Genomic DNA, 24,393 nt, shown 5'->3' with positions numbered 1-24,393 from the left:
CTAAACCACACTATAACTAACACTATGGTTTTGATGTGTTAGAGACCTTTTGTCCTAAAGCACATGAAAATGAACATATTAACACATGTGTTCAATTGCACACCACTGAAGCTTCTGGTTATACTTCACATATGCCCTGTGGCTCTGGTTCCTTAGGATCTGTACCTCAACACCATGTTTGCTTGCTGGGTGTGTCCAGGACCAAGGCCACCTGGGTCAGCAACCCTGAATGGGGTCTGTAGGACAGCCTCCCTGTCTTTGTTCAAGCCTCAGTGCTCACAGTCTGGGAACTGATCTGTGGCAGAGCTGGCGGCCGAGCTGCAGTCAGGGATGAGCCTCCTCGACTAGGAGATGAGCAGGACGGAGTGGCCCACACTCTCAGTGCTGTCTCCTGAAGGCTAGCCAGAAATGACTGGTCCTCCCTAGGCCATGCAGTGTCAACCCACATTGTTCCTGGCTGGGCTCCTTCCCTCCCATGTCCTTTGTCAGGACACATACCCACGCAGGACACCCCACCCCTCACCCCCAAGCTGCTGGCCTTGCAGCGAATAATGGTCTACATGCCCGCCCACAAGACAAAGGTCTATGCAGTTCGTGATGGACCTTTCTTTCTGACCCCACACTCTAAACAATCACTGACCCCTTTTCCCGGTTCATTTGTGACTCTAGCTATGCAGACCTCCCTGTGGTTCCTCACAGACTCCAAGCCTTCGCCTTTTCATTCCCTCTTCCCCAACTGTACGTGGTAGGCTCCCTTGTCTCCATCAGGTCTAATTTCAGCTACTCAGGGTGGCCTTCCCAGACCACTGTTACAAATGGTAACACATTCCCTACTCCCCTTCCGTCCACAGTAGGCACTCAATACTATCTGCGAGTGAAAAAATGAATGAACAATATTGGTGGAGAGCATTTTGACCAAGGGGTTTTAAACACTTTAGTATGAGGGCTACGAACATCTGAAAATGGCCAAGTCCACATTCCTTCTTCCCTGGAAGAACCGCTAGTGCAGGTCTTGACCAAAGAGTAGCAACTGGGTCTGGCCTGGCTTCTCTGAGTGACCTTGCAGTTCTCATGCAGGTGCGGGGATGTCCTGGTGCCCACCGCTGTGGAGGGCTCCTGGGGATGTCCCTGCCGATCACACGGCCTGACCCCATGTGGCACCCATGTGTGCCCATGCCATTGTACAGAAAGGGCCCAGCAGAACCCTTCCGCTAAAGAGATCCTACATCCCAGCCTCCCTGAGGCTAAAGCCAGCCCAGAATCTTTTGTAACAAATGACAATGCACCACCCTTATCGGGAAGCTACTTGTCCAGCAATTTCTGTGAATCAAAACCCTGCCAGGAGCCATGAAGGACAACGGAGAACTCTGAGCAGCAGAGTGCACAACAACACCAACCGTGTCACCATCACGCACATTTGTAGAGCAGTTCATGGTTGCCAATTTGTTTATACACACTTAATGCTGTGCCATTAACAGGCAGAAGTGCAGAAAGGTCCGGGCACTAAAGCACAAGCACCCTACTCGTAGAAGAGGTCCTCGCTTATATCTTATTTGTTCTTGCCCTACACACTATTGTGACACACCCAGTCATGTAGTTTTCCAGGCCATTCCAGATTCAGAGTAGAACCAGAGAAGGGAAATAAGGCTCGAGGCAGGAACACAGAAAGCATCAAGACATGACAGATGACAGCAAGTGAAGAGACAGGACAATTACAGAAGGCATATCAAAATGGAGTTAATTGCATTCCAAAACCATGGGGGCAGGGCAGGGAGGGCGGGGGTGGGAAATGGTCTGTACGTCAACCGCCCTTAGGGGCACTGCTGACTTTTAGCACAAAGCAGTAAGAAAAAAGTGATGACTTGGGGCCACCAGGACAAAGGTTAAATACTGTGTACAGCATTCAATTACTTTCGGTAACGCCATATGACTACTTTCTTTTGTAAATGTCCCTCCTAGTTTCTAAAACTCTCCCTGAATTGATAAACAGAGTTTGAAAAGAACATTTACATTTTGAAAAAAGTTAAAACCCACTCTCACAAGTAGCCCTGTGACAGGACTTCCTGGCTTTTCTCAATTGCTAAAGACCTTCCTCCCATCGAATCGCCAAATAACTGAAGTTTGCGCTCTACCACTGTAGATCCAGGCCGCAATCCTCAGCTTGCCCCTTCCTTCCCCTCATTGGTCCTCATTGTTTAACTCCGGGGTTGCATAATTTACAGTCAGCCTGTGAAGGGCCGTGTGTTTCAGAGTAGGAAGCTGTCATACTGAATAGAGCACTGCTGGGCTGTGTTCACAAACAGAGCATTTCACAATTTCTTTGCACAGCCAGCAACAGCAAACCTCCTCTTTGCGTGCAGGCAGCTCCCGCCAATCGGCCAGACTGGAGGAAGGGGTGCCAGGAAGGACTGCAACCATAAATTCTCTCTAGTCCACTGTATAACAAAATAGGGTCATAAAACCCCAACCGTATTTTCAAATGAGGACTGAAACAAGATGCCCAGGGCAACTCCTAATTTGGTTCCTAGAACCCAACAAGTTGTGAACTAATTTTCTCGGTTGGGAGGGAACGATGGAGGGGGGGCAGGGTGAAAGTGATCTCAGGACTTTGGGTAGGAACTCAACCCAGGAGCTGACAATAAGCAGGCCCGTGTGAGTCTGAAGATGATAATATAGCTTTATTAGAGGCGCCCCAGATCTGCACAGGGCAGGGGCCCTGGGAGATAGCCTGGTTGAAGGTAGGAGGCCCAAAGACTTCTGTGGGTATCTAAACTGGAATGAGAAGGTGTGCAGACTGGTATATGTATGAAAGAGAAATAGGACTCCTGCAACTCTGGAATGTCCTCTCAGTGATGAACCAAGGTGTGACCCTCAACACATTTTTTGAATAACCTCTCTGAATCTTACTTCCTTCATCTATAAAATGGGGATAACCAAAAATCAGCCTCCACTGAGAGTCAAGCTGATCATGTGTAGTAAGCGTCATAAATAGTTAAGTGTTCAGTAAATGTTATTTCCTTCTCCCTGCTGGCTTATCCCAACCCTTCCTGAACAGTTGCTGGGAAGTAGAAATGGAAGAAATGGAACCACACTCATTCTTGCTAGCTGTTAGTAGCTAGCTATGGGAACCTAGACAGGTCACTTCCTTCTCTGGGCCTCACAATCTACAGAGTAACCATTAGAACTTATATAAAAAGTAAGGTTCATGAATACAAAATCAATATACAAAAATCTATCATATTTCCATATACCACCAATAGATACAAAATGCAAATCAAAAAAAGAAGCAGTTACAAGACCCTGTAAATATCAAGTATCTAGCTATAAATCTAACAGAAAGTATATAAGACCTCTATGGGAAACATTATAAATATATTTAAGAGAAATTATGATAACCTACATAAATGGTAAAATGTAACATGTTCATGGATCAGGAAAACTTAAGATTTCAAGAGGTCCAATCTAAAGACGTCAGTTGTATCCAAACAGATTAGGGTCATAAACTGAGTCTAACACTGATGTGCAAACACAATGGGCCAGGAACAGCCAAAACACTCATGAAGATGACCGAGAGCAGGGATTTGCTAAACTAAACGTCAAGACATGTTGCAAAGCTGCAGTAACCGAGACAATGTGGTACTGACATAAGAACAGAGTCTAGTGGAATGGTCTAAAGAGACAAGGAACAGGTCCCTGCGTATATAAACACATGACTTAAAATAGAGTTCTACAGAACAGTGCCTGAAAAAGTGGCCGTTTGGATAAGCAATGCTGGCACAAATAGGTATCATTTAGGGAAAAAATTAAAACGAGGTCCCTATCTTACCCCACATACAAGAATTACAGGTGAACTATGAATTAAACACCTACATGTGGAAGAAAAAAGCTTCAAAGCTTTTTGAAGAGGGCAAAAAAAGAGAGTAGCTTTTACCATTTGAAGATAAAGAAAGATTACTTAAATAGGACACAAGAAACAATAACCAAAAAGGGGAAGACTAAAAAATCTGGCTACATTAAAAATAAGAACATCTTTTTATCATGGTTCACCATTAACAAAATGAAAAAAGCTAGAGAATGGGAGGTAATATTTGTAATGAATAAAACTGGAAAAGGACTAGTATCCAGAACATATAAAGAACTCCTACAGATTAATAATAAAATTACAACCTAATTTACACGGTCACAAAAGAACAGGTGCTTCACAAAAGGAGGAATCCCATGTCCAATACGTATGTGAGAAGCTACTCAATCTCACCAGTGACCTGTACTGATTTACAAGAATACGTAAAGTGAAAGCACAGTGAGAGACTACTGCTCACCTATACACTTGGCAAAAATGTCAAAGTCTGACAATACCAAATATTGTCAAGAATTTGGAATAACAGGAATTCTGTCTGCTAGCACAAGTATGAAATGGAATAACCACTTTGGGAAACAATGTGGCATTATCTAATATAGGTAAATATTCCCAGCAATTCCACTCCAAAGAATGCTTCACAGAGGCATGTGCCTTAGGATATATGTCCACATGGGTGATCATAGCAGCATCCTTTGTAAAGGAAACTCAAAATAACCCAAAGGCATATCAACAGTAGAATGGATAAATACATTATAGTATAATCATAGCTGGTAAATAACGATGTGTACTATATGGCAGTGAAGTCAATGATATATAGCATATTCATCAATATACACAAATATTTGTAAATAATTCACAGAAAAATGATAAATATTCAGAAGAGAATGCTATAGAGTACTTATAGCAATGAAAATAAATGAAATACAGCTATGTACAATGTGGATGAATAATACAAATGCAATACTGAAGGAAATACATAAGACTTAATAATATATGAGTATGATTCCAGTTACATCCCAACCAGGGAAAACTGAACTATATGAGTACAGGATACACATGTGGGTGGTAAACTCTACAGAAAGATCACGAAACACCATCAAAGTCAGGAGTTAGGGAATAAGGGAGAGAGCTGTGATCAAGAAGGGATATTTAAGGAACTTTCCTGGCCATTAGCAACATCCTATTTTTTTACCTAGTGATGGTTACATGAATGCTTGCTTTTTAAAACAAATGAACATTTTGCATGTATATTAATTTATGTCACAACTAAAAAGGCTTTTTTTGTTGTTGTTAAAAAAAAAGACATTTTCAATGTGACCTCCTCCAGGAAGTCTTCCCACACCCTAAACTGATGCAGGTGTTCCCTCAGCATCTTCCACCTCTTATCTGGCCATAGTGCTTACTTATTGTAAGGGCATCTCCATCTTCAAGGGCAGAGGTGGAGCCTGTCTTGGCTCACCATTATATCCTACACAGTGTTGAGCACACGGTGAGTGCTTACTAAGTATTTGTTGAATTAATCAATGACTGCATTGAAGGATCTAACTTGGTAAAAAGTAATTAATTAGTCAAGGACCAATCAACTGCCTACCAGGGATGTGATGGAAGGAGAGACATACCTGAAACCAGAAAAACTGGGATCTAGCTCCATCACGTACTGACCATATTGCCCTGAATAAATCTCTTTTTTCTGATAGTAAAAATAATACAAACAGCTAACATTTAGTGAATTTCAACTACGTGCTAAGTGCTTTTAGCTCTATTACTTCATTTAGTCCTCACAGTGTGTCTGCGGTGTGTTTCCTTTTCATCTTTTTCATGATTAAGAAATTGAGGTTCCAAGAGACTAAATAGTGTTCCCCAAATCACACTGAGAGTCCACAAATGGCAAAGCTAAGATCTCCAAGATTCATGCTTCTCTGATCTTGCTACACGGACTTCTTTTCACCTCAGTTTCTCAGTCTATAAAATGGGGATACAGGCGTTGTGTATGTGGCCTGACAGGACTGTTGTAAGGCCCAGAGGTGATAATGAACGTGGAAGCAGCTTGTAAGCGCTCAAGCACCGTTCAAATGTAAGGACAATAATATGTAGCAAGTATCTACCATGGGCCCACACGAAGGAAGCAGATGGCTTCTACCCCCACTGAGCTCTCAAGCCAGTTGTAAAGGAAAGCTAAGTAAATGGGAAAACTGGGAACACACATCAATAAACTGACCTAACAAAGCCACCAGGAAAAGCATATAATAGAGGCTCAACTGTGAGACCAGCAGTGAGGGCACAGCTTAGGGCATGCAAGGCTTGTGCACTCCCTCCGTCTTCCACACACAGCCGAAGGGATTTTGTTAAGGCTTACTGCAATTCTTTTCTTTTTCTTTTTTAATTAAATAGTGTACATTTTACAAGTCAGATTTATTGAATTATAATTTAATTACAGTAAATTCACCCTTTTTAGGTATACAGTTTGACGAGGTTTGATGAACATATATAGTTGCATGACCACGTATAATTAAGAGACAGAATAGTTCTATCACCTCTGAAAGTTTCCTTGTGCTCCTTTGTAGTCAATTTCTCTTTCCCACCATCCCCAGAAACCAGTGATGTGATTTCTGTCCCTATGGTTTTGCTTTTTTCAGAATGCAGAGGGATCTTTTTGATACATAAGTCAGGTCAAATTGTCCTGTATTTCAACCACCCATGGCGTTCAGCATGAAACCCAAATGCCTCTCTCTGCATGGCCACCAGGCCTCTTTAATCCCATTTTGTGTCACTTTCCCTTTCCTAAGGTCCAGCCTCCCTATCCTTCTTTCTGCTCATTTCTGCTTCAGGGTGTTTGCATCTGCTATTCCCTCTTTCTCAGATCCTTTTTTTTTTTTTTTTTTAGGCGAGAGAGAGAGAGAGAGAGAGAGAGAGAGAGCGCACAAGTGCACACGGGAGGGTGCGAGGAGCAGAGGGAGAGAGAGAATCTTAAGCAGGCGACACAGGGCTCGGTCTCACAACCCTGAGGTCATGACCTGAGCCAAAATCAAGAGTCAGACACTTAACCGACTGAGCCACCCAGGCGCCCCTTCCTCAGATCTTTCTTGACCCTCTTCCTTATCCCTCGTTTCTGCCAACCACTCTCTTCTGTTTCAGCCTTACTTCCTCCTTTGGAACATATCACTGTATGAAATGACCTTATTCATTCATTTACGTGTTTACTGTTTATCTCCCTTCTCTAAAACTATAAGGTCCTTGAGGGCAGGGAGCCTGTCAGTCTTATTAAGAGCTCTGTTCCTAGAAACTTAGCGCCAACACATGATTGGTCTTCCACTGGTATTCACAGAATGAACAAACAGGAGCCAGAGAAGTTAGGGAATAGTAAGGTTCATGTAATTGAAGCTTTTAGGAAAGGATTAAAAAATGACAGGCCTTTTTGCACACAGGGGAAAAAAAGGGTAGGAAGACCAGCAATAACTCAGAACCAGATGCCATTCTATCATCCCTTCCCCAAAGTCCCCCACTGACAGGGCCACAGAGTGCCTGAGAGACAGAGCTGTTGCCTCCCCTGCCCTTGCCTTCTGGTGACCTCAGGCTTGGTTCTCTCCTGAGGCATGGGTCCCTCTGGCTCTTCTTCGCCCACCCTGGTTGGAGCTCCCCCACACAGCCAGCTCAGGCTCACAAACCTTCCTTCTCCCAGTCATGTGAATTCAGAGAGAGGGGCCCCCCAAGGCGGTTTTGTATTTGAACTCTGGAACCATCCTGAGCACTCCTCCCCAGGGAAGAGGAGCACAGGATCCTGCTCTTGTAAACCGTGGTAGCATTCGGAGACAAATTCCTACCTCACAGGGCTCCACACTCTCAGTGGAGAGCACGCGTGGATGCACACGCACTGGTGTCCACAATTCCCTGAGCTGATGCCCCAGTTTTCTTTCTTAATTAGCACTAGACTTCTAAAAGCTTAATTTTGTTATAATTTATTATCTCAGTTGGGGGTGGCCAAGGGAGAAGGTGGGGAATTCCTTTGCCACGAAAACATCTGTTTTGCTGGACAACAAAATTTAAATTATGACCTCAAGACTTGAGCAGGAGCTTACAGATCATTCGATCCAGTTTCCTAATTTTATATGTGAAGATACTAAGGCCTAGAGAAGTTATGGAACTTGCCTGGGGCCATCAAGCTAAATAGGGACAGAGCTTAGGCAGCACTCAGGTTTCTTTACTCCTAGTCCAGACTTATCCACCCTAATTTCTTGAGTTTGGCTTCTATCTGAAACTGCTCTTTCAAAGGCCAGTAATAGCCTCAATCACCAAATACAATGGCCCTTTCTCAGTCCTTATCTAGCTTGGCAGTGCCATGGACTAGAACCCTGCTGTCACACAGAACTTCCGGAAGCACATTCCCTCCCTGGGGTTCTCAGCAGGGTGCTCCTCTGACTCCCAGTCTCTTTTCGCAGGGGGAGCTACATATGAGCCTACCTAAGGCAGGTTTCCCTGCTCACCTCCACAATGGGGTGGGGGGGCTTCTCCTCTCCATCTGCATTACACACCCCAGGGGAACTGCATCCATTCTCACGGCCTCACCACACAGGGCGGTTGAGCCCAATCCTCCTGCCAGCCCTAACCTCTCTTCTAAAGGCCAGAACGACTTCCTAAGACAACCCCTGAATGATGTGAGTGTAATACAAAGGTTATCCTGCAAGGACCCAAAATTCGTGCTTGTACTTTGACTTGCCCTCTTCTGTCTACTACCCCTCTCCCCGCTCCTATGCCTCCTAACTTGATGGCATCACTGAACTCCGACACCCAGGTTCAAAACCGGGAGGACTTGTCTGATCAACTTGCTTCTCCTCCCTATGCTCAACTAGACACCAGGATTCACCCATTCTGCCTCCCCAAATCTCTTCCCCACCCAGTTCCTCATTGCCTTTCCTTCCAATTTCCCAGTTCAGACAAAATCTCTCTCTGCTTTTAGGCATCTTTTCTGGTCTTCCACTTCAAGCTCTCCTGACTTGGCACCCTACTACCCTACCATGGAGGGTAGCGCACCCTACTCTATCTTCAAAGTATATGCGCCTTAGCAAAGCAGTCTGAGAACCCCACAATCTAGCTCTGCTCTTCCTTTCTAACTACTTCTCCTCATATTCCCACAAGCCCTTTGGTCACATAAGACTGCCCACTGCTCCCTGATGGTGCCCTGCATGTTTGAGTCCTGCTTCTGTGCTTAGCTCACACTGTTTCTTCTTCCTGGATGACGAGACAATTCCAGCTGAAATTGTTTATGTAAAAGAAGGGATTTATTGGTTCACATAACTTTCAGGTCCACAGAGCCAGCTTCAGAGATTATAATAATTACTGTCAGATGTCTTTCTGGCTTCCTCTCTGTCTTCTCCTCATTCCCTCCCTCATGTCCCAGTCTCTCACAGCCTCAGTCTCTCCCATGATAAGCAAGCTTCCTCCTTGCAGAGTAATGGAGACATGGAAAAGTGGCCCCAGACAGCTCCTGGCTTTCATCATTCCAACCCAGTGAAGATCTTGCTGGGATCCCAGATGAAGAGCTTCTTTCTCGTACTGACTATCAAATTCCAAAGGATTCTGACTGGCCTGGACTGAGTCTTATCCCATCCCCCAGTCACTGTGGCCAGGGAAATGGGATTTTGTGAATGGCAAGGCCTGGGTCACACACCCACTTCTTATCTTCAAGTGGCAAGGGGCAGTGATGGGCAGCCTCACTGGAATAGCCTGGAAAGAGTAAAACAATTGGTGTCCACTGAACTCTCATTTCTCTACCTAGCTGTCTTGAGACATGTGTGATCCTGAGCCCTTGTCCAAATTAAACTCCATCATTGCCTCTTCTGGGCCTTCATGGCACCAATTTGTCTCCTTCAAAGGACTCAACTCTCTGAGGGCAGGAATTGGATCCCTCGGTGATCAGTGTAAGGTCTTACTCAAAGGTGTGACTCCAGAAAATTTTTCACGGTCTGCAATTACTATGCCTGATTATTTGTTTATGAAATTATTGCCTGAGTCCTCTGGGACTTGACTTGTTCACCACTGAATCTCCAAGCACCCAGAACAGTGCCTAACACATAACAGGTGCTAGATAAATACTGGGTAAATGAATAAATGAATGGTTTGAGTAGAAGAAAGGTTACCAGTTCTTTGGTGTTCTGGTAAAGGAGCACAGTTGCTTTTTAACTCTTCTCACTTCAGCAAAATTAAAGGTAAGGCAGGAACCCCCTCAGTATTTTGTCCCCATCATCCCTCCCTCCAAATTTCTCTATGCACTCCCTATACTCACTGCCCTCTGGCAGTCTCAGGGAAGGTGATGCACATTCGTGCCAATACCAGGTTGCCCAACCATACTCTGCACCCCGTCTCTGCCCATTCTCTTGGGGCTCTGCTCCTTCCACCACTTCTTCTTTCCTATACCTTCAACATCTCCCACCACCTGGGCCCTTTCCTTTCTGCTTCTCAGTGGATCAGGTCCCACCATGCTAGCCAAACAAACAATAAAAATAAAGCCCTTGCTCAACCCTATTCACTCCCTCCCTTCTTCCCTCTGTCCCTTTCCTTTGAGAACCCATGTTTCTTTTCCAGGGGTCTCCATTCATGGCCTCCGCTGGCTCAGTCCCACTTGCTTACTTAACGCCCACTGCAATTTGGCTTTCTTCATGCCACTCCACTGGGACTGCTCTTGCCAAGTTCATCAACAACTTCCCAGATCCACTGGGCACCTGTCAGTTTTCAGCCTATTTGACTACTGCCGTTACCTGACTCAACCTCTTCCTTCTGGAAATTCCCTCCCTCCTTTCTTGGCTTACATGCTGCTGCTCCACCTTGGTTTCCTTTCCATCCCTTAGCTCATCCCCTCTCGGTTTCCCTCGCAGCCTCCTCTTCCTAAATGACTGTCACATGGGGCATGTGAGTGTGGTGGGGGATGCATCCTCTGCCTTTTCACTTGGCCTGGTGAGGTGACCAACTTTCATGGCTCCCACTGCCCACAGCAGCACAGAATCCCACACTGACCCTCCCCCACAGGTGTGTCCTACATCCTATCCCACATATCTGACTGCCTGCCAGGGATCTTCACTTAGATGAGCCATAAGATTAACCAACATGAACAAAGCAAGTCATTATTTTTCTCTGCAGGCCTTCCCTCTCCCTCCTGTGTTGCTCCATCTCAGGGAATGGCACTACCACCCCACCAGTAGCCCAAACTAGGAATCCTGGACTCATTCTTGCCTATATCCCTTGTTTATTTATTTTTAAAGATTTTATTTCTTTAAGTAATCACTTCAGCCAATGTGGGGTTCAAACTCATGACCCCAAGATCGAGTCACATGCTCTTCTGACAGAGCCAGCCAAGAGTTCCCTTGTCTACATCCTTTAAAATGAAGTTCCTCAGGGTGTCTGGGTGGCTCAGTTGTTTAAGTGTCTGCATTCGGCTCAGGTCATGATCTCATGGGTCCTGGGATCAAGCCCCGCATCAGGCTCCCTGCTCAGTGGGGAGTCTGCTTCAGCTTCTCCTTCTCCCCCTGCCCCTCCCCACCACTTGAGCTCCCTTGCTCTCTGTCAAAGAAGTAAATAAAATCTTATAAATAAATATATAAAATGAAGTTCCTCCCTAACACCCTTCCAATTGATTATCAAATAAGTTCAATTATTCTATTGCCCACATATCTCTTAGTTGGTTTCCTTTTCCCAATCCACTGCTTTAAGTTACTTCTTAATCTTTTCCCACCTGGATCACAAAAATAACTTTCCACCTGGTCTTTTAGCCTCTAGGCATGGCTCTCTCTAGCCCACAAAAGTGATCTTTCTCAAGTGCAAAAAAATGATCCTGCCACCCATTTCCTTAGAACCCTATGGTTCTTGAAAGTTCTCATCATAAAAAAAAAAAATCTGTAACTATGTGTGGTGATGGACGTTAACTGGGCTTATTGTGGTGATCATCTTGCAATTTATGCAAATATCAAACCATTACATTGAAACCCTGAAAGTAATATAATGTCAATCACACCTCAGTAAAAAAAGCCCTCTTGGTGGCATCTTATTGTATTCAGAATAAAATCTAAAGTTCTCAGCACCGTAGACAAGACCTTTCATGATCTATCTTGGTCTCCTCTTTCCTCCTTCATCTCTGGATGATCTCTTACAGACTGTGCTCTAATCAAACCGAGTTATTTTACACTCCCAGCCTGCTCCATATGCTGACATATCTTAGAGCTTTTTTACATGTTGGTCCCTCTGCCTGGCATTCCTTTTTTCCACCTGGCTAGCTACCACTTGTTTTTAAGACTCAGCCCATCGGTCAATTTCTCCTTGAACTTCCTGCCTAGAGATGGTGCCCCCCATCCTCCCACAGCCTCATGGGCTTCCTGCTCTGAAGAATAAGCATCCTTTACATGTCACTCCCTTCAGTCTAAGTTCCTGAAGGGCAAGGACCTAGACGTTCCTCTCTACTTCCATGACATCATGTATATGTCCAGCATACAGTAGATGCTCAGTAAATGCTTATGGATGCAAAGATGGATTGATTGATGGATAGATGGATGGATAGTTGAATGGATGTATACACTACTATTCTGTCTTTCCCAAGTCTCCTCTGAACCACCTGCTTCCACCAAAGCCAAAGTATTCAGTGGCAGCTTCTCTCTGTTGCCACCCACAAACGGCCCACACTTCTGAGGCAGAAACAGAAAATGATTTCAGGAGCTGTCCAGACGATGATTAGGGAACATTCTGGTGTCAGAATCAATGTCAAACACGACGATGGCCACCACCTCCACCTCCAAAAGGAACCCAGCACCAATCTAGCACTTGCTATTCTCTCAGCCACTGTGCTCAACCAAAGCTAGTGCCATCTCATCTGCTGATGGGTACTGGGTCCCAGTCTGCCAGCTCTCCTCTGCCCACACTGGTGGTGGTCTAGTGAGAACCCCGTAGGGTTAGAATGGAAAGGACATAGGCTTTGGAAGTAAAGAAATCATGGTCTGAATACATCACTGTCACTTATGAAGCTATGTGGCTTTGAGCAAGCCACCCATCTTCTCTGAGCCTCTCTTCCTCATCTGTAAGATGGAGCTGATGGCTGTTTTTCCTCATCAGTTGATATGAAAAAAACAAATGAGGATAACGGATTGCACTGAATATGATGAATGCTACGATCCTCAAAGGCTTCCAATATTATTATTCCGACTTATGTACAAGTGAGTTTGAGGTCCTTGTGAACCTCATTTCTTCATTTATCAAGCATTTATGACGTACCTCCTGTGTGCCAGACATTGGGCTCAGTGCTGTATTATGAGCAAAAATAAGTCACCATCCCTGCTTTAGGGAGCCCTAGTAAGGAGGGGGCACCAAGACTAGCAAAGGAGACAGATACATTACACACACAATTAACTGACAATATGTAATAAGCATTAATGCTCTGAGACCCTGGAGGCAGGTGACCTGGGTTTGATTTTATGGCATGGGGGAGCCATCCCTATAAAGTAACAATTTTCCACAGAAAACCTATCGGTTGGCTATGACATAGAGAATTCAGGGCAAGTTCTTGGCCGTGGAGTACTATCCTTACACGCTATTCCCCTTTTTTCTTTCCTCCTTCTTGGTTGAGAAATTAAGTGAGTAGGGGGACAAATTCAGGGCACTGACTATTAGCCTTGGAGGATTTTATTTTACTTAAATTTTTTTGTGCTATGAAAAGCACAATGTTTTTCCTCTTCTCTGTAAAGAAAATTAGAACTAAAGATGGCTCAGCAGATAAAAGCTGTGGGCGGTAAATACTCCCACTATTCCCCCTGCATTTCAGGCTTCTAGGTTTCTCTTTGCATTTACTGGATCTTAGAGCTAGAAACCTGAAAGAGGCCTGAAAAATTCTGTGGTGAAAGCCCACGTTCTAATTAAGAGATGAACAAACCGAGGCTCAGAGGGGCTAAATGACCTGCCCAAAGTCAAATTAGAGAATGAGTCAAAGTTAAAACACAGTTCTCCTGATCCTCCCCTTTTACTGGTCTGCAAATCTCCCAACCCCTGGGATCTGAGGCACCTGACCCGAGGCAAGTTCCTTCATCTGTAGCCATCTCCAGTGGAGCCAGGCTGTCTCCATTTCTAAGAATCCTGGAAGCCAGAGACAAACCGCCTCTCCCTCCAACATGTCACTGGGGCTCTTCTCCCAGAAACATCCTGTTTTTTACTAACAGGATACTTTCAGATCCTCCTCTTTGGTTTGAGAACCACATCTGCAAGGAAAGTTTGGTTAGAGGTGGTTTCCTCAAAATGCCTCTCAGGACTATGACTTTCTTGGCTGACAAAGCTTTGTGGTTGAGGTTGCTATTCTGCAATTCTCTTGGCCTTCAAAGAGCTTTCATTTTTACCCCCTACCCCTGCAGAATGGAACTGTAATCAATACTTTTATGTTTAGAACCTCACATCAAAGATGCCAAGGCCCTGAAAATGAAGGCAGTTCCCAATTTCGTGGACCACTTAGAACAGGGAAGGAGCTGGGGGAAACAGAACCCCCAGAGAGGCAGGGGGAGGGCCACTTGTCTTGACTCCTGGCCCAGTGCTGTTTCCCACTCTTTGCAGTATCACTCCAGCCTCATGGGCTGAAGCAGCTGCACCATCAAAAATGTCACATCAGTTATGACAACACAGTGTGTTATATAACTGGCGCTGCAGAGCAGGCAAGGGAAAGAAGCCATGAGCATGAACCACAGCACTCCCCTTCTGGCTCTCAAGGAAGGTAAGGCCCACGTACTTCAGAAGAGAACTCCATATGGGAAGGGAACACCCACTAATCAGTCAAAGGAATAAAAACTACAGTTGACATTTCTATAATGATTTCTAGAACATGGTTATAAGGGTATTTCATATACTACATTATTTACTGTTCTCAACAACCCTATTAGGTATTTTTATTATCAGCCCCATTTTACAGGCAAAGAAACTGAGGTACAAAAAGTTAAGCAACTTGTTTAAGGTCATACACCTAGTTAGTGGCAGAGCTAAGATCTGAAGCCAGGTAGTCTGGTTACAGAGTCCATGCTCTTAATCACTCTCAATTTTAGAGACGCATGCTAAACGGCTTCTCTAAAAAAGAAATTAGCTATTTGCTTGAACAGGTAACAGGCCGCTGCTCCTTCCTCTCCCTCCCCTCTATGCTAATGCCAGATTTGTTGGTTTCTTTTCTGACTGGTATTGTGTATGAGCAGGAAGTGCAGGATAAAGTAAGAATGTGATACAAATTTAAACAAATTCTTAGAATGGAGATCATCTGCCTCCGGCTCAGGTCATGATCCCAGGGTCCTGGGATCGAGCCCCGCATCGGGCTTCCTGCTCCTCGGGAAGCCTGCTTCTCCCTCTCCCACTCCCCCGATTGTGTTCCCTCTCTTGCTGTGTCTCTGTCAAATAAATAAATAAAATATTAAAAAAAAAAAAAGAATGGAGATCATCCGAGCACCGTTAAGCTGTTTACGGTGATGCAATCCATAAGGTAAAGTGCCCTACTCATAGTACTGGGTACTTAAGAACATAGCTGTTCTTAAATTCATGTAGGATGTGTGTACACACACACACACACACACACACAGTTTTCTTTTGCCAACATCAAAAGTTGTTCTTTGCCAGTGTCAAGTCTTGGGGTAACCCTTTCTAAAATATTTTCCCATTTTGAAATCATCCCTTTCCCAGCGTGTCTATTGTCTTTCAGATCACGGTGTGGCTCTTGTGATAATGGTCTGTCTAGCTTCGTAAGAAATGAGAGCCTCAAGACACCCTGGGAGACAGGGAACCAAGTCCCTGCATCCAGATGGACTGACCACATGTCAGAAAAACAGGACAGTATTCTACTCATATTAAATCTTCAGTGTTAACAGAGATAGGGTACTGTGAGCTGCTGAAAAACATGAGTGACCTGCCCTATCTTTAGCAGGTGTGGCATGCTGCGGAGCACACTATAATCTAGGGAGTTCCAAGTGCTAGAGAAACAAGACAGTACTCTGACTCTGAGCACTGCAAATCTAATCTAGTCCCATACTGAGAGAACAGAAACTCCGGATTCTGTTAGAGCCATGTCGATCCTGAATGAAGCCTCATCCATTTAATCTAATCAGGAACAACCCTTTCAACAAGCAGACAGGTTCTACTTCAGAATCCAACAGGTAACCGAGGTTCAAGAGTTCCAAGCTGATTCCTGAGGAGATCAGGTGGACTGTTTGCTACTCTTCTGGCAGGAAGGTCTGCTGGTATTTACAGCTCAGTGAACAGTAAGCAGGGAGAGAGCACCATCCATCAGCAAAGGAGAACTCATCTGCTACTTGATCTGACATTCTGTTTGCGCTCACGCGGTCTCCAGAGAGCAAGGTGCATCCATTTGAATAAACATGGAGACAGGAGGAAGGGGTAAGGGCAAAGCAGCCAAAGAGAGGATTGCAGAAATAACAAGTCCACAAATCTAGAAGAGTAGCTCTCCAGAGTGCTGCCTCCACATGGGACCCTTCCGGGATGTGCAGGAAATGCCCTTTAAAACGGCTGCACTCCACAGAGTGATGGCTGCAAGTGGCCATTCCCTTCCACTTAGCAGGTGCTGCACAGCAGCGTGCTGAATGAACACAGGCTTGCCATGAACCTAAGCCAAACAGGAGACACCCTAGTTACAAAGGCAGGGTCAGCTGGTGGGAGGACACCCCCAGCTTTTGGTAGCAGGTGACGTCTTAAGACTCCCTGCCCCAACAGGATGGGGTCTGTCCTCAGAATCATAACCTGTTGTAAGGGCTGGGATATTTGTGTGAGAAAGGATGTCTTCACCAGGCAAATCCTGGAATTTGTTTCACAGTGGAACTGAGCAGGCACCTTGGGAATGAGCTCACACCCAAAGTGCTCCATTTTACCGTGTCCATTTATATATAAAGCCAGCAGCTTGCAGGCCACGCCTCACTGCCACCTTCCAACTCTTATCTTTCTAAAAATCCACTTACTGCTTCAGAGACAGATAGCCTGAACGTGACATCACAGAAAACTCAACACCTCAAATGAGGGCGAACTGTGGTGCCTACAGCAACTCCACAAGTTCCTTTTACATTTTCACCAGGTAGGTAGCCCTAACAGTTGTCACGGCTCAAAATGGGAAGTCCCTTAAAATGATATTCTGTTGCTTCCATACTTCATAAAATATAATTCTTCAAGAGAGCTCTTTGTAAGGGTTTTGCTAATTAAATAAAATTAACACCTCCTTTTAAAATTTTGATTAGTCTGAATAAAGATTTCCACAGATTGCAAAAATGATGCGGCCACATCACAGGTGAAGTCATGGCCTCCTAATGAGCAGAATTATTTAAATACCACATAATAAAAAAGGTCACTGAATCCTCATGGTGTGTGTAAAATTTTATTTGTGCTGTTTCAGTGATCAATTGTTTATTTCTCAGTACTGAAATTATGTTTTGGATTGTCTGACACAGAGCTCCCAAAGGCTAACTCACGATCACATATGCAAAGAAAAAAAAAACACCCCAGCAAGCTATGTTCAAATGAAACTTTTAATAAAGTATTAAGAATCAGGCTTTTAAATGACGGTCTAATCTGTGGCATCTCTTAAATGGACGGAGGTTTCCCACTATAACACGTATCAAGCAAAAGAATTTCAAAGGTCAGTCTCCCTGCAACATTCCTAGCCTGATGTCAGTGTTAATACTTTTTTCTGAGCAGCATCTACTAGTCAGTCCTTTGTCATATAACTTCACTTACTATGGCATATATGGAAGCTTATTCCTTCCAATCAGCATGCCACAACACACGAATGAGAATATGGGCTCAACGGAATGGCTCTTTGCTCTTCTGGAAACACTGATTTAAAAGGGTCTGGTGATAATCTGAATATCAATATTCTTTCAATCCAACAGGAGCAATTAAACTCCATTCTCCATTAGGAAATCATCAAATTCTCACAGGGCAATCACTCATGGAGGATTCTCTTAATTTCTTCTATCCAGATGAAATAACGCAGCATCCAAATTAATTCATACATATGGCCTGATAGGTTGGTCACCAATCACACTACATAGGCAAGTCCAAAACTGCTTTCTTAAATGCCACCCAGATTTTTGGGCTCCACCCCACCCACAGTACAGGGCTCCTGACTCAAGTGACTTTCAGTCAAGTGGCGATTGGGAAAATCATCTCTGCAAGGGAGGACTCAAAAGAATTTGTCACTAGGATACAGTGACACCAATCCCACATTTTGTGGTTAATAAAACAAGTCCTGCATCCAGCTTGGCACAAGGCCCTGATCTGATTTATTTCAAGCCAAGCTGGAGGGCTCACAGGAAAAGCTGCCATTCATGAATGCTTCAGGAGGACAAGATGCCAGGGTCCCTTGTGCAAAATTTACACAGCCAGAAATCTTTTTCACTGACGTTTTGAACAAACCTGGCCTATTTCCTAAAGAGCTGGTGTATTTTTAAAAAAATATTAATACTTTTACCTACAAAATCTGTTTTGCCTGACATTTTTCTCCAAAAATGTGTCCTGTGGGAGTAAGAAAAGTGGAGGGGGGGGAGCGTACACGGAAAAGAGAAGAAATGCTCTGATATCTGATTTAACCATCTCAAACATCAAAGGCTTGACTTTTTCCCCCTCCTCAGTGTAACTAAATATGAGACACATAAGACTTTCCCGGGAAAAGTCTACATATAGCCTTCATTTAAGATTTCCTACCCCAGTACATAATTGGGAATTTTCATTCTAAAATGGCACACCTATTTCCTTGGAGAACTCAGCTCTCTTTGAATAAAAAAGGCGACGTAACCTTTGGGGGATTCAGTATATATTTTTAAACTTCTTATTAAATCAACCTAATTTATGGGGCATGTTCGGGGAAAAGCAGGTAAGGAGTTGCCTTGGTGGATGCAAAGTTAATTTGCAGACTCTTTCCACCCACTTCCCCGAGCCTTTCCGAATGCCTTCGGCCCCCTCCGAAGCGGCTCGGTTCTCTCCGCTGGGGCACCGACTCCGTTCCGAACACTGCCGAGTCCCTCCGAGCCCCGCGCCCAGTCCGCACCGAGCCGAGCCGAGCCGAGCCGAGCGCCACCGAGCTGAGCCCCATCGACTTTTCCGGCCTCAGCTGGGCGCTGTCCACCACTCGCAACGCCTGAAACCTCACCCAGCCTCGGTGGCTGGGGCTTCTACCTGGCTTTGAGGCCGCCACTGCAGATTACAGACTTCTGAAGTTCTAAAACATCCCCCTCTGGGAGAGAGGGGTGGCGCTGCTTGCATTTACCGACCTGCAAGGGCTCCAGGCAGATGCAACATGCACCTTGTTGCAAAGAGCAATTCCCCAGGCCCCGCCTCCCCATCCATTTGGGCTGCACAAGCTCCAGAGAAGCCCCAGGCCAAATTACCCGTGGCTCAGAGGGGTGCGGAGAGCCAAGAGGGCCTCTGGAAAGAAAGCCCAAGGGAGCTCTCGAACGAAAATAAGAATATGTCAAGCAGACGTGGGTAAATTGTCTCCGAGTCGCTACTCCCTACCATCATGGCGCCGCCTAGAACCCGCTTGTCATGCCTGTTACACATGCAAGAATTTTTGCATCTTGGGTCTGAAACCGCAAGCATGCTTCGTCTCCCACCCACCTTTCCGCGAAAGGGGTTATTTTCCATTGTTTTCCTACGGGACGCAATTACTTCAGCTATTCTGTCAAGTTGAAAAATAATCATTTTTGTTTACTGCACAGCAACCCCTAATTAGGAGCTGTGTGTGCACGAAGGTGTCACAGCAAAGCGACGTGGAATCCTCGCTAAACGGTCTTAACGAACTCCTCTGTCCCGAACTGACAGGCCAACGGAAGCAGCAGGGCCAGGAGGCCCTGAGGGCGCACACCCCTTCCCCGCAGGTCACCCCCTCCCAAGTAAAGCCGCCTGTGGGCTCACCAGGAATTGCCAAGTGGATGGGGCAAGAAGCAAGCTTGAGAGTGGGAAGGAGGGGCGAGGCTCCTTACTGAGAAAGTGTGGAAGGGAAGGAATATCCCATTTTGTTTTAATTTTCAACCATCACTCAAATCCACCCCCAGTTAATTAGGAGGGGAAACTGATATCTCAGGCAGAAGGGGGCGGTGGCAAGTGGGGCCTGAAATCCGCATTGTGGGTAGATTACAAGGAAGATGGCCTTTGCAGAGTGTAAATAAATACATTGATAAAGGCCACAGAGTGAACGAAAACTGCCCCTGTGAGGAGAGCAAACGCTGGGGGTGGGGGGGGGGAGCAAGGGACGGGCATTCAGCCTCAACCAGCGTCCCCCTTCCACCTCTGCCTTGGATACAGCTGTGCCAGTCACACCTGCTTGGAAACCCACCCCCTCCCCTACCACATACCCCTTCCCCTAACCCCTTTTCTGGGGGACGGGGGTGGGGGGCAGAAACCACAACCTCCAATTCAGCACCAAACCCCTGAACAGCAGACACCTGATCCTCCACCCCAGTCTAGGGCTGGGTCCCCTCCATGTTTTAGCCAAGTTCAAAATCACTGCCCCAGGAGAAGAGCAGTGGCAAGTGGGATTAAAGATGTGGAATTGGGGGAGGGGGAGGAGGAGAGAGAAATACAGAATGAAAGAGACACAGAGATAGAAAAGGAGGTAGTGATACACCCAAGGAGCAAGAGTAATGATCATAATCATGCCAATAGTGTGATGTTCTGATCAATATGGCGGACACTGTCATTCATACAACTACAGGCGCTTCACTTCCCTCCCCGCCCCCGCAAAAAAAAAAAAAAACACCCACCCGGGAGTTGGGGTGGAGGACCCAGAACCAACGTAGGGCGTGGGGGAGGGGAGTCAAATCCAGGTGTAGGTGTGTGTGTGTGTGTGTGTGTGTGTGTGTGTGTGTGCATGTGTGTATGCGAATCAGAAACCAGGCCTGGAGAGCAATGTGGAATGAGCAAGATAATACAAATGACAAAAAATTATTAATAAAAGTACAAATCCCAACGCCACAGGGACTTACTTCATCTGCTTCACAATGGTGCTTTTTCCTGATTCTCCAGCCCCTGTTGGGACAGACAGGGGTAAAAACTGGTGAGTGTCAGCTTAGGGGAACGGAGGGGGGGGGGGGCATGGGGGTAAAGCAGGCGAGAGGGTGGATGATCCTAGGCACATAGTGGTGCCAAATCGGGGACCAGGTCTCCCCAGGCACGAGTAGGGTGGGAGAGCGGGCGGAGGTGGGTGCGGAGTGGCCGGGGTCGGGAGGTGGGGGTGGCAGCCCCAGTCCTTACCCAGCAGGAGTAATTTCACGTCTTTGGCGGCGCTGATGCCATCCTCTTTGAGGTTTTTCTCAATCGCCTTGCTCCGCTCGAGGGCGGCTCGCTCCTCTGCGCTCAGAGTACATCCCATGGTGGCCCCTTCCCTGCCACAGCCCGCACGACTCGGCTGGCACGGCTCCCCGGCTCGGCGCGCCCCCCACCCCCCCAGAGAGCAGAGCCTGGGCTCAAAGGGGAAAAAAACCACGATATCCTTCCCTTGGCTGAAAACAAAAATGTCGGGAAACCAGAACCCCCCAAAAAGACAGCCGCTAACAAGATTCCAGCAGCGGAGACTCGCGGCAGCTGGCGGGCTCTAGGGGTGTCGAGACGAAGGTGGCCGGGGTCTGGGGCTCCGGGGCCGAGGGAGGAGGCGCCCGCGGTCCGAGGAGGCGCGGGCTGCAGGCACTGAGGCTTGTGCACGACCCAAAATAAATAAAATAATAGTTGAAGCAGGAGCCGGAGCCGGCGGAGGGTGGGGTGGGGGGCAGGGTGGGTCCTTCTGCCGCTGCTGCCGGAGGAGGAGGAGGCGGCGGCGGCGCGGGGTGTGGAGGGAATGAGTGAGGGGGTGCTGCTAGTGCATGTGCATCGCGGGTCCTCAGCCGTCGGTGCGTCCGCGGCGCCTTCGCCGACCCCCGCGCGCAGGGCAGGGCTGGGCAGGGGGCCGGGCCGGGCCGGGGGCAGGTCTCTAGCGGGAGGCGGTGTCGCTGTTTCCCAAAGCTCGCATCGCTTGGTGGAGCCTACCGGAGAGGGGAGAGCGCGAGGGAGCCGCGGGCAGCCGGGAGCTCGAGGGGGAGAGAGAGAGAGAGAGAGCGAGGGAGAGAGAGAGGCTGGGAGGGAGGGGAGAAAAAAATGAAGGGAGAGCCAGCGAGCGCGCGCGCCACAGCCCGGGCGGGGGAGGGGGCGAGCGCAGCGCGCGAGTGCGCCAGCGGCTCTGCGCACCCCGCACCGCAAGCCGCCCGCTGACGTCAGCAGGGCCGCGCGCCGGGCCCCCGGGACGGGGAGGGGCGGGGGACGGGGGAGGCGCGCGCGCTGGGGCCCGCGACAGTTGGCGGCGGCGCGCGCGCGCGCGCGCGCGCGGCGCGGCTTCCCCTCCCCCAGCGTCTCCCAGCCTGCGGCTCCCCGAGGTGGGCGCGTGCGGGCCTGACGGGGGCGGAGCCTGGGGCTGGGCGCGCGCCGGGGCGTCCCTCCCCGCCCCCGCCCCCGCCCCCGCCCCCGCCTGGCGCGCTGGCTGCGCGGACCTCCTGGTCAATGGGAGCGCGGGATTGGGCCGCCCGCGCGGCGGTCAGGTGGGCCCCCCAGCTAGAGCTCCGTGCCGCTTCGTTCGCTCTCCCGCTTCCGCTCCATCTTGGCTCCAGCAGCTCGGCTTGGTTACTCTCCAGCTGCCGGGTCTGTGGCAGCCGGGACCAAGTGACCTCAGCGAACGCGAGGAGACAGTGGGTCTGAGTAAACTCGCGTTCCCGAGAATTCGCTTGGGGCGTGGGGGCAGTTGCGGATTGTCCGCTTCCTGAGACCCACGAACATTAATTGAGCACCTAGTATGTGAGGGAGGAAGCCGTGAGGAGAGGAACACAGCAGGATGAGACAAAGCCAGGGCCTGTTCTCAAGGAGCCTCTGCTTCCCCGTGCCGTCGCGGACCCTCCTCCGAGATTCCCGGCCATAGGTATCAGCGCAGGAGACAAGTCCACCCTGCGAAGCTTTCTGGTTGGGAGGGGCAGGTTTTCATGAGCTCCTAGCACATGCTTACGTTCAACACAGAGTTTAAACGCTTTTGCTCATTTTGAACGGTTTAGCTTGGTTGAAATCTTTGCTTTTAATTCCCTTGTCCTGCCCCTTACCCAAAAGACAAATACGTAAAATGATTTTAAACAGATTTTTGGTGAGAAGAGATTTTCTTCCTTTCGTCAGTTTTTAAAACGCTTTCCCCCCCACCCCCATCTCTTTTTCAAATGAAGACCCAGAAAACCGGGTCAGTTATTTAGCATACAGCTAATCAAATACCGAGAAAACACGTACACATTTGCCAAAAATCAGGCATGTTCTGGGTGGTCGGTCTCTGAGATTTTGAAGAAACTAGTTCTCCCTGCACAAAATGGTTTTACAGTCAGTTCCAGCAGACAGCCCCAGGGGCCCTCCTAGAGAAAGGGGCCAATAGGAAAGGTTGCATGGGGATACGACAGGCAAGAGGCCAGTAGAAAACGTTTTTTCTAACAGTTGGGCACTTCTGTGGCTCTGAAAGCAAACTTGTTTGTTTCATTTCAACAATAGAAAAAAGCATCCCTGTTTTGGAAATGTTACCCAACATAAAAATATATTTGCAATGGGGGTTGGGGGGGAACGCAGTTAAGGCCCACCCAGAAGAAAACATTTTTTCCCTTGAATTTTTTAATGTGTTGTCTTTTTCTATAAATAGCTATGTCAAAAGTTGTGTGTAATGCAATTTGAATATTTAAATTTGAATCACGTTTTATGTATTCTAGGAAACTGACAAAGGGCTCCTAAAGAATTTGTTTTATAACCACTGGGACCCTCGACCCCAGCCTCCTTTGGTGTATCTCTGGGGAGGGGAGCTTAAGGGACAAATCTGGTTTGCTTAAAATCAGTATGTCACTAAAAATCAGCCTTCCAAATCCAAAACAGCTTAGGTACCCAACATTCTATAGAATCTATTATTTCCTCTACAGGTTGCTAGGATGATTATGCATATCCATCTGATACAGGGAAAAAACTCAGCAACTTCACCCAGATTCTGCTGTCCCTACAAGGCTGCATCTGAAAGACCAAAGAGGTAAGAATGTAACCATTTCTTTAAAGATGATGGGTCAGTCTTACATCTTAATACTCTTTCACATCAAGTAGTTTTTAAGATGTTAGGCTGTTGGGGAATTGTGGCTTGTATGGTTAAATCAAACTATCCTTGCTTTTAGTTATATTTATTCCTTCTTGGTATCACATCTAGTGTGGTGAAGGCACAGACCTGGTTTTGTTTTTGTTTTTGTTTTTTGGTGTGTGTGTTTTATTTACTCTGTTCTTACTAAGCAGCTATCTACCTTGCACCAGGTAAAGTTCTAGGCACTTATAGATGTTGTATTTCAGGTTTGTCTACCCTGTTTTCTTTTTCTGGGTCACTTTGCATCTTTATAACTGGGCTTTATAAAACAACTAATATGTGAATTGTGCAAGACTGTTGAATCACAGATCAGTACTTCTGAAACAAATAATGCAATATATGTTAAGAAAAAAAAAAGAAGATAGCAGGAGGG

The 24,393-nt window shown here is 46.8% G+C and overlaps 1 protein-coding gene across 1 annotated transcript in view; it reads right to left on the bottom strand.

Annotated features, from left to right (window-relative positions):
- LOC114203550 (guanine nucleotide-binding protein G(o) subunit alpha) overlaps nucleotides 1-21,753 on the bottom strand; it is a 157,523-nt gene extending 135,770 nt beyond the window's left edge. Inside the window, exons 1-2 of the mRNA XM_028096900.2 lie at nucleotides 21,107-21,753; nucleotides 20,839-20,881 (exon numbers count right to left, since the gene is read on the bottom strand). Coding sequence (XP_027952701.1) covers nucleotides 20,839-20,881; nucleotides 21,107-21,224 — 161 coding nt within the window. The 5' untranslated portion in view covers nucleotides 21,225-21,753. The remainder of the gene's footprint in view (nucleotides 1-20,838; nucleotides 20,882-21,106) is intronic.
- Between the last annotated feature and the right edge of the window lie 2,640 nt (nucleotides 21,754-24,393).

The sequence above is a fragment of the Eumetopias jubatus genome, unplaced genomic scaffold, assembly GCF_037043125.1.
Source record: "Eumetopias jubatus isolate StellerSeaLion01/CBP00866 unplaced genomic scaffold, mEumJub1_p1.0 scaffold_10, whole genome shotgun sequence".
In the NCBI taxonomy this organism is placed as follows: Eukaryota; Metazoa; Chordata; class Mammalia; order Carnivora; family Otariidae; genus Eumetopias; species Eumetopias jubatus.
This window is presented reverse-complemented; position numbering and strand designations above follow the sequence as displayed.